A 15587-nucleotide genomic window follows, 5' to 3' on the forward strand; every position below is an offset into this window, starting at 1 on the left:
AAGCCGCGAAGAACCCCAGAACAGAACTCAAAATTCTTGGGTTACGGAGCGTATGTGACAACTTGGCAGGGGTGGAAGGACTGGGAGGAGCCGTGCAGCAGCAAGCTTTCATTGGTTTCTAGGGAAGCCCGGGCGATGGTTAAGATCTCGCGAGAGATTCTACCCAGGCTCATTCCTGCACGCAAATTAGCTGAGACGCCTAGGCGGCGAAGTTGCAGGGCAGTCATAGACTTCGTTTCTTAGGTGGGTGAACCGCCCTAGTCTTTTTTTTTTGTCCCTAGCCAATCAGGTCAGTTCCTTCTTCCTCCCTATTGGCGCCCTCCTCGGAAAAAGCTAGGAATTGGAGTCCTGCACCTAATGATGCATGGGTGGCTGGGAAATACGTTGCCTTTTCCAGGGGATAAAGAGGCCTTCCCCTTTGCCCTCCTTTTGGGCTCTGCAGCCAAATGACCTGCTTCTTGACAAATAAAAAAGGGTCGCAGGGTGGTGGGGTTCCCAGAAGGCAGAGCATCAGACAGGCCCGCCACATTTCCCCCCCCACCTGTCGCCGTAGCAACAGCGCTCAAGGAATCCCGCCCCCCCCCCCCCCCCGACACACACACTCTCTCTCCCTCCTCTCTTACCCCGTGCCGTTGTGTTTTTCCTTTTAAGGGTCGCGCCTGATGCTGTGGTGTAGGTGGCGCCTGTGGGCAGGCAGAATTCAGGTCTAGGGCATCAGCTGACAGACCTGGTTGCCGTTTTTTAACCAGTTATCAGAGCTAGAAAGCAGCTATGAGGAGCCAACTTCTTTATTTGACGGGCTCAGAGGTCAAGTTTACACATGGCTTGTAGGTTTTGCCTGTGGTGACCCTTGGGTACATTTTTCACCCCTCACCATGCACACACGAGTCCAAACCTCAGACAAAAAGCAGTTTATTGGCAAGGAGACACAGAGATGTGACTGTAGGGTCTTGGTGCTTCCCTGGCCTCTCCTCACTCAAGTACTGCCCTCCAAGCCAGTGTGTCTCTGCTGATGCCTGCCAGGAGGACCTGGGCTTAGCATCCAGAGTGGATGTCCTTCTGCTGTCTCTGCTCTATTCTGCCAGTGTCCAGATGTCAGGATGGGTTGGGCTTCTCCAGCGCAGATAGGTCTGGTGTCTGTCCAAGTGGCCCTTCCTGCCTAAGACTGTGTCTAGTGGCCTGAGGCTGGGTACTGCCTGCTTCAGAGCTCAAGATGGCCCTGCCTCGCTCTGTCACCACAAACCTCGTAACTCTCATTGTTGCAGCTCAACAGGTCTAACAAATCCTGGTTCAGGGTGCTGGTCTTCCAGGGGCAAGGTTGGGAGGAATCAATTAATAGGTTAAGAGGCAGCAGGAATTCTTTAAGGAGTTAATGGCCCTCAGGCTAAGGCCAGTTTATTCATTCAACAAATACTTATTGAGTGTCTTCTGTATAGTAGGCAGTGTTCTAAAAGCTGGGGGCATAGACCACACTGGCAAGGTCCTGACTGAGCCCAGCCAGGACAATTTCCTGAGCTTCAAGGTCATTGTCTCCAATCTCTGTCTCTATCTATTCACTCCTTTCTCCCGTTTCTTCCCCTCCTTCTCCCTCCCACCACCTCCCAGGCCCTTTCTTCTCTGCTTAAGCAGCAGATACCCTCCTTTTGGTCTCCTGGGCCTCCACCCTCCCTAGACCCCATCATTCTAGTCCCGTTGGTGGCTCCTCTTTCAGGGGCCTTGCCCGACCATCCCCTGTCCCAAAGGGCCTCAGGACCAGGTGCCCACGCTGGTGCTTGATACGGGCAGAACTGTCACCAAAACCCTTGCCACATTCTGCACACTTGTATGGCTTCTCCCCAGTGTGTGTTCGCCTATGTTTGACCAGATCTGAGCTCCGGGGAAACTCCTTCCCACAGAAGCCACATACATGGGGCTGGCTGGGTCCGGAGGGCTGGGCCCGGACTCGGGATCGAGGGGTTGTGGGTGCTGGGCCAGGGGGGTTATGTGGCCTCAGGAGAGTGGATGATGGTGGTGGCCGAGCCCGTTCACCACGGTGGGTGCGGAGGTGCTTGACTCGGGCCGAGCTGTCGGCAAAACCCTTGCCGCATTCAGGGCAGAGGTAGGGTTTTTCCCCCGTATGTACGCGATGGTGTTTCACCAGGTCCGAGCTTCGGCGGAAGCCCTTGCCACACTCAGGGCACTTGTGGGGCTTGTCACCCGCCAGTGGTGGGGGTGGCTCCCCAGCCTGTGGGCCCCCAGGCTCTGGCTCCAAGCCAGGCAGGCCAAAAGGGCCATCACCTGAGTGTGAAGGACTTCGAGGCGTCAGCGGGGGGCTGGTGCCGAGGGGAGGTGGGCTTGAGCTGGGGGGTGGGCTGGGGATCAGGGGGGCCAGAGGGTAGCCCGGGAAGCTGAAGTCCTGGGGCTCCATGTGAGTGAGGCGGTGGCGGAGAAGGGTGGAGCTGAGGCTGAAGGTGCGGTCACATTCCGGACAGGCGTGAGGCCTCTCACCACTGTGGGTACGGAGGTGCTTGACCCGGGCAGAGCTGTCAGCAAAGCCCTTGCCACACTCAGGGCAGAGGTAGGGCTTCTCTCCTGTGTGCACTCGCAGATGCTTCACCAGATCTGAGCCCCGGGCAAATTCCTTTCCACACACGTCGCAGCCAAAAGGTTTGGGCCCTAGGTGACTGCGCTGGTGGCTCAGGAGGCTGCAACTGAGCACAAATCTTTTTCCACAATCAGTGCAGATATATGGCTTGTCCTGGGCCTTAGGTCCCTGTGCAGCTGCCATGGCCGCTCGGGATGGCTGCCGTCGGGACACCACAGGCCGAGGGGGCTGCTCCCCCCGGTGTGTCCGCTGATGCTTTATGCGGGCAGAACTGTCGCCAAAGCCCTTGCCACAGATGCCACACTTGTATGGCTTCTCACCCGTGTGTGTCCGCTGGTGTTTCACCAGGTCAGAACTCTGCCGGAAGCTCTTGCCACATTCCCCGCAGATAGTGGGGCGCTCACCAGCAGGGATCCTGGACCGAGGAATCTTTGGGGGACCCTGGGCTGGTGGTCGGGCTCTGTAGGGCTTTTCACCGCTATGAGTTCGCTGGTGTTTGATCCGGGCAGAGCTATCCCCAAAGCCCTTGCCACAGACCCCGCACTTGTAGGGCTTCTCCCCTGTGTGGGTCCGCTGGTGTTTCACCAGATCTGACATCTGCCGAAAACTCTTGCCACACTCACCACACACAGCAGCCCGATCACTAACCTGGCCCCAGCGTGGTTCTCCGAGGAGCCGGGGGCCTCTGTCCCGAGCCTGAGGTTTTCCAGGTCCCTCTCTCTGGACCCACAAGTCATCCCAGGTCTGGATGCCTTCGGGTTTGAGAGAGGCATTTCCTACTTCATGACCTGGGGCCAAATCTTCCTCTTCCTTGAACCCCAGGTCATCCTCCTGTGGGGCATGATCATACTCATCCGGCTGAGAAATTTCTGCATTCTCACTCCCTAGACCTGGGGAAAGAAAAGGGAGTTGCAGATCTGCCCTTTGGCTCAGGCCCTATCTTCCACTGCAGCCTCCCCAAGAAGGTGTCCTTGACAGTCTGTGGTCACAAGGATCTCTCTTGCTCTTGCTCCTCTGAATTTCTGAAGCACATATTGTCTGTGCCTCTCAATAACAGTAACTTCTTTTTACCATTGCCCTTCGTATGTGCCAATAACTTAACTAAGCATTACTGAATCCTTGTGAACAATCCTATGAGGTAATACTGTTACTATCCCCATTTTATAGACATGGAGAGACTTGGAGAATTTAAGTCACTAGCTCAAGGCTATTAAGGTTAGAAAGTAGTAAAACCAGGTTTCTAACTCGGGTCTGTCTGATTCCCAAGACTGTGTTAAGCCCTACGTTATATTGTCTCTATTTGGAAAACCAGTACTCGCTAATTATATTATATCTTTTTTATATTAGCGCATTCTGTAATTTATTTCTTCAGTCGTCTTATGTATACCTGAGAGGACCCAGACACACACCTGTCCCTCAAGATGCTTCGGGTTGGTAGGAGATAAAACACAAATAATTATGATTGCAGGCTTAGAATAACTGTGCTGTCACAGCAGAGAGGAAATAGATAGGGCTGGGTTTTCACAGCATAGAAAAGAGTAAACCATGGAAAGGAATGGAAGATAAAGCTGGAAAGGGATGCTGGAATTAGATTAAGCATGTATCATCTGAATTGAACACTAGGCTAAGGTTTTTAATTAGTAGGCAGAGGGAGCAAGGGAAGGTTTTTGTGAAGGGAGACAGGATTAGATCTGGACTTAGATCATTGTGACTACACAGAGAGAAAAGGGCTGAGGGGAGATTGCTGCAATTGCCAGGATTAGACAGAATGAGGCCTGAAGTAGGATAGAGGCAGTGAGGATGGTGATGCCTGTCGGGGAGGGGAAGTCCTTGAAATGATGCCCCTCGTGACCTGATGCGTAGTAGGTGCTCAGAAACACTGGCTCCCTCCTTCGGCTTTTGCTCCCTTCCCCCTTTCTCCCTGGTAGCACAGTTCATGTCCGATTTTTCTGGGTCTGGGCCAGGTAGAGCCCAGCTCCGGAGTCCCCACCCCGCCATTACCTGCCCATGGCGGCGCGCCGCCTCGGCCCTCACCTGTGCGGGCGCCTCTCAGCTGCTCCCTGTCCTCTGGGCCACGGAGATCCGGGCCCCAGGACCCCACCGCGCGCTGCATCGCCGGTACGCCGCTCTGAGCAAGGGGACAGACAATTCTACGGTCACACAGCCATGTGCGGACGGCGGCGCCCTGCCGCTGCCCTCTGCCGGCCGGTGCGGGGCACCGGGCAGCGTCCAGATCCGAGGTGCGGGCGCGGCTCCCGGTGACCCCCGCCCGTGCCGCCCACCACCCCTGCACCTGCTGCTCCTTCCGGCACTCAGCCGCCTCCTTCCCCTCCAACCGCCGCCGCCGCCGCCACCCCGGCGCCCTCCGGAGCTCCTCGGCGGGGCCCCGGTGTCCGAGCCGCCGGCGGCTCGGGTATGCGGGCTCGGCGCCAAACGGGGAGGGGGCTCGGACCCAGGCGTCCCGGGGGCTGCCGCCGGGGGCGGGGACGGGAAGCGGAAGCGCCGGGCGGCACCGAGCCGCTCTAGGACCTTGGAGGAGCTGCACGCCTGTGGCGGCCGCCTGCGTCCTCCGGAGCTCGGTGTCCGGCGGGCGCCGCGTGCCGTGGAGAGGGTTACTCTGAGCCGAGGACAGATGCCCGAACTCGGTGGTTTTAACCGTGTGCCTCCTGGGTTGGAGCTGAGCGAGGAGGGCCGAAGAGCTTCCTAATTGTCGCTGTGTCAGGCCACCCGCGCCGACCCCCGGAGCTGGCCGACAGCGCCAACCACCCCAGCCCGGAGAGACAAAGAGATCCAAAGACGGACCCAGAGAAAGGGGTGGGGGAAAGACCAAGGCAGACAAAGGGCGGCAGAGGGCGGCGGAGACCCCAGACGGGGCAGGGGCGGGGCGCCGAGACACAGGAAACAAAGCGGGGCTGGTCGGAGAGGCCGGGGGCTGCGGGTGGGGGCTAAGCTGGGGGAGACCAAGGCAGGAACAGAAGCTAGTGGCAGACACCAGCGTGCTGTGGAGAGGCAGCCTGATGGAATTAGACCTGGGCCCCGAGCCTCACAAAGTCGTATTTTAAGAGCCCAGGGTGAGAGAGGCTGCAAAAGCGGAGAGACAGTGAGACTGCAGCCGATCAAAAATACAGGAGCAGAAGATTGGCTGCCAGAAACAAAGAGATGCGGAAACAGATAAGAGATATAAAGTGACTGAAACAGAGTTGGAGGAACTGCAAGGAAAGGCAGGGAACCTGGAGAGAAACAGGCCCAGAGGCAGTGGAATAAAGACCGAAACAGGCAGAGACAAAGAGACAGACACAAAGAAAGAAGCCCTGAGGAGACTAGGGACAGGTCGACAGCCCTACAAAGGCAAAGCCCAGGAAGAGGCTAAAACATGAAACCCTGTTTCCCAGCTTGGTGGGCCCCTGGCTAGGGCTGTGTTGTAGTGGTCCCAGGGGCATGATTCCCCAGTATCTGTACTCTGGGCAAGCTTGCCTTTGGGGAGCAGGTGGGGTGCCTGGAAGTGTCTGATGCCCATCTAATGATGGAGAAGTGTAAAAAGATTTGCGTATTAATTCACATTTATTAGCGCCTCAGTGTTATGCCAAGAGTTTGATACAGAGGTGAAACACATGTAAGAGTTGTCCTTGGGATGCTACCAGTTTAAAGGGCTAGTACACAAATCATGACAAATAAGAACTGTTAGGGCATTAGAGAGTTACATGTACTGATTCAAGATAGTGTGGGAGAGCAGGAAGAAGCCTAATTTGTGGGAATGAGTCTAGATGGTTCTAGGTACCTGGTATGCATGAATGTTAGACACTGATAAACAGGGACCACAAATGAATCAACACATACTTATGAATCACCAACCAATAATTTAGACACTGTCTAAGACCTAGAAATACAAAGAAACCCCTCAGGGAGCTCTCGGCCGGGTAGGAGGTGGGCAGATGTTGTGACAGATTCTATACTGACCTAATGAAGAAAGATTTGATAGGAATGTAGTGCAGAAAGAGAGAGACCTGGAGAGTTTAGTGGCTGTGGACACTTTTTAAGGTCATTCATGCAGAGTTTGATTCCTGGCCTTGTCATTTGCTACTGTTTAACCTTAGGGAAGTTACTTCTGTTTCCTGAAATGATAATACCTAATTTGAATGGTTGAGGATAATATGTGTAAAGCACTTAGTAAAAAATAGCAGAAATTACTCTTTGGGCTGAAGTAAGCAAGGAAGAAGGTGGCATTTTTGAGCTGATTGTTTCAGAACAGCTAAGATTTCAGCAAAGTCTGGCTGAAGTGGGCCTTGAATGAAGAACTCTAGACAGGGAATGAAATAAACAGTGGCCCATGCACTCAAGGAAAACCTGCTGTGTGCTGGAAGCTTGGAATCCAAAGATGGTTATGACCTACCCTCAAAGAGGAAAAAACAGAATAGTTCTGTTTCAATGTGTCATGAGTTTACATAATAGCAAAGTAGTGGAAGCTAAAGATAGGATGGTAAGTTAATCATTTGTTCCACAGACATTTCCTGATGGGTCCAGCGTGTACCAGGCACAAGTGCTGGGAAACAGAGGTAAGAGGGCACCAAATGGCAAAGAGCCAGTCCCTCTTGTAGGAAACCCCCCAAAGACTGGCCAGCCCACATGCCATACTCACTTGTAGAGCTAGCTCTTGAGATGAATCCTGGAGTTACTAGGTCTGAACCTGAACTCAGTTCTAAACATATAGAAGCCCCCCCCAGGACTGCCTGGTAGGGCATAGGTAGCTATGAAGATATGATGGTGAGATGAAAAATAACTAATCCAGATGATTATTAAATGGGAAAACTGCTGTCCACCGTACACTGTCCCACTGGAAACTCAAGAATCTTCCTTTCTCTAAACAGGCCCCAAACCTTATCACATGAATAATTGGGCATAATTTGTTGGGGTTAATAAGCATGTAAATGGAATACTGTGTTACTACTAATTCATGTCATTCCTACACTTAAACCAAAGACCAGCCGAGAACCCATTCTGCAGGGTATTTGTTAATATGCACATATGCTTTAAATATGTGACTTCCTTTGATTCAGTAATTCCCTGTATAGAGATGAGGCCCAAGGAAATGGTTGGACAAGTGCATAATGATAGCACCACAAACGTATTCATCCCAGCTCAGCACTGTTTATCACAGGGAAGAACTGGTATCAACCCAAATACTAAGCAGCTCTAAAAATGTTAATGCAGATGTGTATTCATGATCATAGAAAGGTGTACAGAATAAAAACAGGTTTCTAAAGTTCCAGTATGATCCTAGTTTTGTGACTATAATTATTCATATGTATGGGCATATGAGAAAATTTAGAAGAATACAAAATCAAAATGAGGTTATATCATGGTACTAATATGAGAGGTAAATTTTTCTAACCACTTGCATTTGCTAATTTTTCTATGAGACTATGTGTTGGTTATACAGCAAATAAATGATATGCCTGTTTTTTTCATTTTTTATTGAGATATAATTGATTTACAATATTATGTAAGTTTCAGGTGTACAAATAGTGATTCACAAGTTTTAAAATTATGCTCCATTTATAGTTATAAAATATTGGCTATATTTCCTGTGGTGTACAATATATCCTTGCAGCTTATTTATTTTATACCTGGTAGTTTGTATCTCCTAATCCCCTACTCGTCTTACGCCTCCCCCTTCCCTTGCCCACTGGTAACCACTAGTTTGTTCTCTGTATCTGTGAGTATGTTTCTTTTTTGTTATATTCACTAGTTTTATTTTTTAGATTCCACACATAAGTGGTAATATACAATGTTTGTCTTTCTTTCTCTGACTTATTTCGCTAAGCATAATACCCTCCCAGGTCTATCCATGTTGTTGCAAATGGGAAAATTTCATTCTTTTTATGGCTAAGTAGTATTCCATTATATATAATTACATGTATTATATAATATATAATGTGATATATATATCCTTTAGCCATTCATCTGTTGATGGACACTTAAGTTGCTTCCATGTCTTGGCTATTGTAAATACTGCTGCATGAATATTGGGGTGCATGCATCTTTTCAAATTAGTGTTTTCATTTTCTTCCAGTATATACCCAGGACTGGAATTGCTGGGTCATATGGTGATTCTATTTTTAGTTCTTTGCAGAACCTCCATACTGTTTTCTACAGTGGCTGCAGCAATTTACATTCCCACCAACAATGTACAGAGGTTCCCTTTTTGCCACATCCTCACCAAGATTTGTTATTTGTGGTCTTTTTGATGATAGCCATTCTGACAGGTGTGTACATGTTATTTTCTTAAAGGTTGTTGAATAATTTAGGGAAGAGCTGATTAGAGCCTGAACCCAGTGCAAGGGCAAAAGGGTGAAGAGTGTAGAGAGGAAGGGACCAATTTTTCTCATTGATAGGAAGGAATTGGAAACTGATTGGATATACTTGCGGAGAGCAAGGGAGGTGGGTGTTCAGAGTTTTAACTAAGTCAGTAGGGCTGCTCAGCCTGATGAGAAATGCAGGAGGAAGGGTTGTGGTGCAGTGGGGAAGGGTATAATTATCCCTCCCTTGGCCTTTCAAAGAACTCTGTTTATCTCCTTATTACACTGTATTTTTAGCACCAGTGCTGTGTGTCACACTTACTTGTGGCTGTCTCTGTCTCCCCAGAGGGCAACAACTGTGACTGATTCACTGTGTCTGGATTCTCAGCAGCTAATCCAGAAGAGCAGTCACTGAGTTGGAGCCGGTGGCACAGTCACACCCCTCAGCTCATGTTATAGCAATAACTAGCAGTCTATGTGAGCTCATCTCCTACGCCAGGTATGAAGGCATGTGTGTCAGGCATATAATCCTCATCATGACCCTGTAAGGTAAAATTATTAATGCTACCATTTAACAGATAAAGAAACTAAGTCACAAGAGGTTAAAGTAAGATGCCCAAATTCACACAGTTAATAGGATCACAGAGCTCTTAATCACTATATGTGTATTATCATATGAAACTTGCACAGATTTTGTGAATTCAGTATGGGAGGAGCTTCCAATTCCATTTGATAGATGAGGAAAGTAAGGCCCAGAGAGGTGATTTTCCCAGGGTTACATGAAGGTGGCAGTACTAGAAATGAGGTTGAAGTAAAGATAAGGTAAATGGATGGCAACATGGATGGGTCTTTAAAAATAGTGCTGAATGAAAAGTTAACAGAAATATATATTCATCTATATATATATTACCATTTGTGTAAACATGTACTGTATACTATGCATTTTTCAAAATATATGCAAATTTAAAAATTACACATTAAGCACATTAGAGTGGTTGCCTTAAAGTGAGGAGGGGAAAGGAGTGAGCCATGAGCCTGTGTTAGTCGCCTCAGGCTGCCATAACAGAATACCACAGACTAGTCTTAAACAACAGGTATTTATTTTCTCATAGTTCTGGAGACTGGAAGTCCAAGATCAAAATGCCAGCAGGGTTCATTTCTGGTGAGGCCTCTTTCCTCGGGGTGCAGACCGCTGCCTTCTCACTGTGTGCTCACATGTACAGAGACAGATTGCCGATGTCTCTTGTTATAAGGACACCAGACCTATCGGATCAGGGCCCCACCCTTATGACCTCATTTAACCTTAATTACCTCTTAAAGGTCCTATCTCCAAATATAATCACATGGGGGGTTAGGGCTCCAACACATGAATTCAAGGCAGGGAGCACAATTTAGTCAATAATGGGCCAAAAGGGAAATAATAAATAGAACCAGGAGGAGTGGAGAAAGGAAATGGGGTTGGAGCAGTAGGCGGGATCCAGATCAAGCAAGACCATAGTAAGAAGACTATCTTTAAAAGCTCAGAGAGGTCACTCAGTTAATAAATGCTAAAGCTTAGGTATGTATACAGGGTACAGGGTATATGTATCTGATTGACTCCAAAGCACACATCATCCAAAACCACTCTGAGTCCTGATGAGTGAGTGGAAATGTGTGCATTTCATCTTACTATGAAGAAAATGGAGTTCAGAGAGGTCAAATGACTTGCCCAGGGTCACATACTAAGCGGTAGAGCTGTGGTTTAGAAAATTCTTTCTGACTCCAAAGCAAACCTTCTTTTATATGTTCTGCAGCCTCCCAGCTTTGTCCCTGACTAACTTCACTCACTCATTTTTACACGCATTCATTCATCTAGTACATTATTTACTGGCACCTTCTTTGTGTCAGGTGCTGTGCAAGACACTGGGGATACAGAAATTAGGAAGACATGGTCACTTCCCTCAGAAAGCTCAGCTGGGAGTAGAAGAGACAGCCACAGTCTGGTAAGCAAACGTGGGCATTGGAAGGGCCTGTGAAAGGTGCCAGGGGTCCAGAGGATGGAAAAATGACTCTGCCTCGGGTGGGTGGGTAAGATTTCATAGAAGAGGAAGAAGAGCCCTTTGAATCAAATCCTTGAAGGATATTGTGCTGTACACCAGAAATTGACACTACACTGTAAACTGACTATACCTCAATATAAATAAATAAATAAATAAATAAATAAATAAATAAATAAATAAATAAATGCAAAAAAAAAAAAAATCTTTGAAGGATGAAGAGGAATTCACCTGGTGCAGAAGAAGGAAAAGCTCAATGTGAGCAGAGCCAAGGATGTGGCACTCACTAAGTGTGAGTGCAGGATGGGGTTATGAGGTCAGATGGGGAAGGCTGCCAGATCAGAACTCAGACTTGTTCAGAGGTCACCGGGAAGCCTCTGAAGGGTTTCGAGCAGGGGAGTACCTTGGCCAGGATCCTGAAGAAAGTTCTCTCTGGTGGTGGTATCCAAAGACCTGAAGTCCTTTAAAGAATCCAATGCATGAGCTGGTGAGGAAAATTGACAGCCCCTCCCACCCACACTCCATTCTTGTTATGGCTTTTGGTCTACTCAGACACTTGAAACTTTTTTTTTTTTTTAAAAACCATCCCTGTCAAAGCCTCCATCTCACTTGCTAGAGAGACCAACCCGCTTCCTTCCTCTCTGCCGATACCCTCCCTTCCACCAGGGTGATGGGGCTACACTCGGGCTTGGAACAAAGGAATACAGAGAATAGAGGGGTTGAAGCTTTCTAAAGGGGTGATAGGCAAAGGGATCCAGGAAGTGAGGACCCCAGGTATTCTTAGTCTTGGCTCTTCCCACCTCTCTGGGCCAGTTCGAGCATCTCAGGTTCCTACATTGCCCGCCCCCTTGTTTGCTGCTCTCAGCTTCCTGCCCACCAGAGGAAGTGGAGAGAGACAGCAGGTGCAGCGACAGCTATCGGGGCCATGGTGAGTCTTTATGCCCAGGAATCCAGGCATCTATGCTTCCAGCGCCCAACCCCCCAAGGAAGCCAGGCCCAGGTCAAGCCACAGTAGGCTGACTTCTCCTAACCCCAAGATCAAGTTGCACTGGGGGCCCTGCCTTCAGCCCTCAGCAGCCTCATATCACGCCCCCCCCCCAACAGGACAAGGAGTATGTGGGTTTCGCCGCCCTCCCCAATCAGCTGCACCGCAAGTCCGTCAAGAAGGGGTTTGACTTCACACTCATGGTGGCAGGTCTGGGGGTTTGGAAGAGGGGCCTGGCAAGGGGTCCTCAAGAGACCTTGGCTGTCCTCTCACCTGATCAGTTGGTTCTGTCCTGTCTTCAGGAGAGTCAGGCCTGGGAAAATCCACCCTCATCAACAGCCTGTTTCTCACCAACCTCTATGAGGATCGGCAAGTACCAGAGGCCAGTGGTAAGACAGCCCCACCCCATGCTCTCCAGGCACTCTGATCCCTCCTGTGTCCCCAGGCTGCACTCTTTTCCTTCCCATCTGGGTCTCCCATGATGTTCTGGGGGACTCAGGCAGCTCTCTGATTTTCTCTGAGACCCAGTCTCCTCCACTGAAAAATGTGTGGGGGCAACTGAGAGCCTAAGGACATCAGTCCTGCCTCAGACCCCTACCTAGCTCCCTGATGTCTCCCCATCCTCATAGCCCGCTTGACACAAACCCTGACCATCGAGCGTCAGGGTGTGGAAATCGAGGAGGGAGGTATTAAAGTGAAGCTGACCTTGGTGGACACACCTGGCTTTGGGGACTCAGTGGATTGTTCAGACTGGTAAGGAGTAGGGGAGGGTATGGGGCTCAGCTTCCCAATGTGGCTATTCTGTGGGGACTGAGGGGTTAGATACAGGGCTGGTCTACCCTGGCTGCCCCAACCCTGATCCCAAAGGTGGGGCCCATTTCTGGTGGCCTTGTGGCCCAAAGTGCCCATTGCTTTCCGACATCTCACCTGCCAGTTTCCTCTGATGTCTTTGGTTGGAGCCAAAGAAACTACTTCCCACCCCCACAGTCCTGGCTCCCCTGCCCCCTTCCCTGCCTGTGGTCCCTGATCTCTGACTGCCTGCTCTCTCTCCACGCCCCAGCTGGCTGCCCGTGGTGCGCTTCATTGAGGAGCAATTTGAGCAGTATCTTCGGGATGAGAGTGGCCTGAACCGGAAGAACATTCAGGATACCCGTGTCCACTGCTGCCTCTATTTCATCTCACCCTTTGGCCGGGGGTCTGGAGGGCACCCTGGGGGTTGGGGCATTTGGGAGGGATGAGGGGGGATCTCTGTACCTGAGACTGAGATGGGACCAATCCCTGGGTGCAGGCTCCGGCCTCTAGATGTGGCCTTCCTCCGGGCGGTGCACGAGAAGGTCAACATCATTCCGGTCATTGGCAAAGCAGATGCCCTGATGCCTAAGGAAACACAGGCCCTCAAGCAGAAGGTGTGTGTGGTGGCCTCTGACCTTTGGCCCCACATGAAGCCAGAAGTCATGATCAAACCCATACTCAGCTTTTGACTTCTTTGATCTTGGGGTAGCCTTTTTGGAGCTTGATGTGTCAGGCTAGATTGTGGGAGGTTTCTGAGAAAGGTGGGACATAAGCTGCCTAAGGGAGCCATGTCTCTGGAGGCTCAGAATAGAATCCCTAGACTGGATGCTTGGCTAAGGCCTGTATGAGGGCAGGGACATAGACATGATGACCCCCTTTTATCTCTCTGCCCCGGGGTGCTGACCACCTTCCCAGCCCCAGTGTCTTTGGAGCCCTCTCCCATGTGCCTGCTTATGTTTTTCTCTCCTGGTCTTTTGGTGTCCGCACTTCTTAGAAACTTCCCAGGCATCTGTCTTCCCTGTTAGGGTAACTGTTTGTCTCAGTTTTGCATCATCTAGGTCTCTGCCTTTCATTGTCTTGAGATTTTGTTTTCAGTCATCCTGTATATCCATCTCACCATCTGTGTCTTTCATGTCTTCCTCTGTCTCTACCAACCCCTATCTGTATCTGTATCTCACTCTCTGTGGTCATGTAATTTCTGTGGCTTACAGCCTCTGTGTTTCTCACTATCTCTGCATCTGTCTTTTTTAAGATCCGGGACCAGTTGAGGGAGGAGGAGATCAACATCTACCAGTTCCCTGATTGTGACTCTGATGAAGATGAAGACTTCAAGAGGCAGGATGCAGAGATGAAGGTGCAGAGGCAAAGGAGGAAGGGGCAGAGAAGCAGGGGAGGCAGATGTGGAAGTGGGAGCTAAGAAGTTTCTGCCCAAGGGGGGCCAAGGATGATTCCCTGACTACTGCCCTCTAGGAAAGCATTCCTTTCGCAGTCGTCGGTTCATGTGAAGTAGTGAGGGATGACGGGCCCCGACCGGTGAGGGGACGACGCTACTCCTGGGGCACCGTGGAGGGTGAGTAAGCCGGGACATGTGTTCTGAGGCCAGCAAGCAGCCCAGGCCGTCTCCAAGTCAGCCACATCCAACATGTGAAGTTGGGGCAAGCTCTGGTCCCAGGGATCCTAGGAGCCGAAAGAGGGGTCCTTGGGCAGCAAACTGCGGACCCTCGGCTACAGCGGCGGCAGGGCTTTGGGGCGACCCGACCCAGCTGATGAGGCTGGACCACAAGCTCCCTGACGCTCGCCGGTCCGCCCCCCAGTGGAGAACCCCCATCACTGCGATTTCCTGAACCTGCGACGGATGCTGGTACAGACACACCTGCAGGACCTGAAGGAGGTGACGCACGATCAGCTCTATGAGGGCTACCGTGCCCGCTGCCTACAGAGCCTGGCCCGGCCCGGGGCGCGTGATCGAGCCAGCCGGAGGTGAGAGCGGGAGCTGACTCCTAGGTGCTTGCAAGGCCCCGCCCTTACCAGCCTTCACTTTCCAGACCTCTCTCCTAGAATCTTTTCTCACCCACTTTGCTTACGGCTTTAAGGCCCTAACCCGAAGGACATGTGTCCACCTTCTGGACCCCAGCCAAAGCCTAGGCTCTGCCTCGCGGCCGTGACCCACAACCGCGCCTCTAGCCCTTGATTGATTCCTGCCCCTTTCCCACACCCCGTAGTAAGCTCTCCCGCCAGAGCGCCACAGAGATCCCGCTGCCCATGCTGCCTCTGGCGGAGACGGAGAAGTTGATCCGCGAGAAAGACGAAGAGGTGAGCAAGCACCTAGCTTCCCCCGCGACCAGGGCCCCAAGCCCTCTTCGAAGTCCCTCTCTGGCCTCGCCCGGTCCCACCGCCTGCAATCTTGCCCTGTACAGCTGCGCCGCATGCAGGAGATGCTGGAGAAGATGCAGGCCCAGATGCAGCAGAACCAGGCTCAAGGCGAGCAGTCGGACGCTCTCTGAGGCCCCCGCCGGGGCCCTACTTTACCTCACCTCCGCCTTCAGTTCGTCTCTTGTCCGATCCCCGAGCCCCAGGCTGCCTGGCTCCTAATCCCGGAGCCCCGGACTGTAAAGCCCTCCCTTGCAAGGGATTCACCGGCTAACAATTTCTCCCAATCTTGGAGTTTGTAGCCCCGCCTTTGGCCCCGCCCCCGACACCGCCTTGGCCCCGCCCCGTCCACTTAAAGAGCCCGAGCTTCACTTCCAGCCCCTACTTCCCATAACCCTGCTCCACTTCACTGAAGCTGAGACATCAATAAAAACTTAGTTTCTTTGAGGCTTCGCACCTCTTCTCTTTCCCAGCGGGAATAAGTGGCGGGCGTAGCGGATGGAACCGCTCCACCCAGGCTTCTG

The 15587-nt window shown here is 51.2% G+C and overlaps 2 protein-coding genes across 8 annotated transcripts; one reads left to right on the top strand and one right to left on the bottom strand.

Moving 5' to 3' along the window:
* Positions 1–896: 896 nt before the first annotated feature.
* On the bottom strand, positions 897–13290 carry ZNF48 (zinc finger protein 48). 2 transcript variants are annotated; one of them, XM_074346080.1, is made up of 4 exons: positions 13156–13290; positions 11320–11377; positions 4619–4712; positions 897–3474 (listed from the first exon to the last, which is right to left on the bottom strand). In XM_074346080.1, exons 3-4 carry the CDS (start codon positions 4695–4697, stop codon positions 1679–1681), a joined length of 1875 nt encoding a protein of 624 aa, XP_074202181.1. In that variant the 5' UTR covers positions 4698–4712; positions 11320–11377; positions 13156–13290; the 3' UTR covers positions 897–1678. The 2 variants fall into 2 exon arrangements, with proteins under 2 accessions (XP_074202181.1, XP_074202180.1); XM_074346079.1 differs by lacking the exons at positions 11320–11377; positions 13156–13290 and adding an exon at positions 4878–5566.
* On the top strand, positions 5270–15510 carry SEPTIN1 (septin 1). Of its 6 annotated transcripts, XM_074346086.1 has the most exons (14): positions 5270–5398; positions 7086–7137; positions 10768–10862; positions 11782–11916; positions 12021–12111; positions 12204–12290; positions 12531–12654; positions 12962–13096; positions 13190–13307; positions 13946–14047; positions 14164–14263; positions 14508–14673; positions 14916–15006; positions 15111–15510. In XM_074346086.1, the coding sequence occupies exons 4-14, from the start codon at positions 11842–11844 to the stop codon at positions 15195–15197; spliced, it is 1176 nt and encodes a 391-aa protein (XP_074202187.1). In that variant the 5' UTR covers positions 5270–5398; positions 7086–7137; positions 10768–10862; positions 11782–11841; the 3' UTR covers positions 15198–15510. The 6 variants fall into 6 exon arrangements, with proteins under 6 accessions (XP_074202187.1, XP_074202188.1, XP_074202183.1 ...); XM_074346087.1 differs by lacking the exons at positions 5270–5398; positions 7086–7137 and adding an exon at positions 9356–9379; XM_074346082.1 differs by lacking the exons at positions 5270–5398; positions 7086–7137; positions 10768–10862 and adding an exon at positions 11377–11403.
* Positions 15511–15587: the final 77 nt, after the last annotated feature.

This window comes from Camelus bactrianus, chromosome 18, assembly GCF_048773025.1.
Source record: "Camelus bactrianus isolate YW-2024 breed Bactrian camel chromosome 18, ASM4877302v1, whole genome shotgun sequence".
Classification (NCBI taxonomy): domain Eukaryota; kingdom Metazoa; phylum Chordata; class Mammalia; order Artiodactyla; family Camelidae; genus Camelus; species Camelus bactrianus.

Bases quoted from the DNA above. Each gene is read 5' to 3' on its own strand.
- ZNF48 (XM_074346080.1), bottom strand. From the start codon at position 4,697: ATGCAGCGCGCGGTGGGGTCCTGGGGCCCGGATCTCCGTGGCCCAGAG. The intron at 3,475-4,618 runs GTGAGGGCCGAG...TTCTTTCCCCAG, and splicing joins GCTGAGAGGCGCCCGCACAG to GTCTAGGGAGTGAGAATGCA.
- SEPTIN1 (XM_074346082.1), top strand. The intron at 12,655-12,961 runs GTAAGGAGTAGG...TCCACGCCCCAG, and splicing joins TCAGTGGATTGTTCAGACTG to CTGGCTGCCCGTGGTGCGCT. The intron at 15,007-15,110 runs GTGAGCAAGCAC...TGCCCTGTACAG, and splicing joins TCCGCGAGAAAGACGAAGAG to CTGCGCCGCATGCAGGAGAT.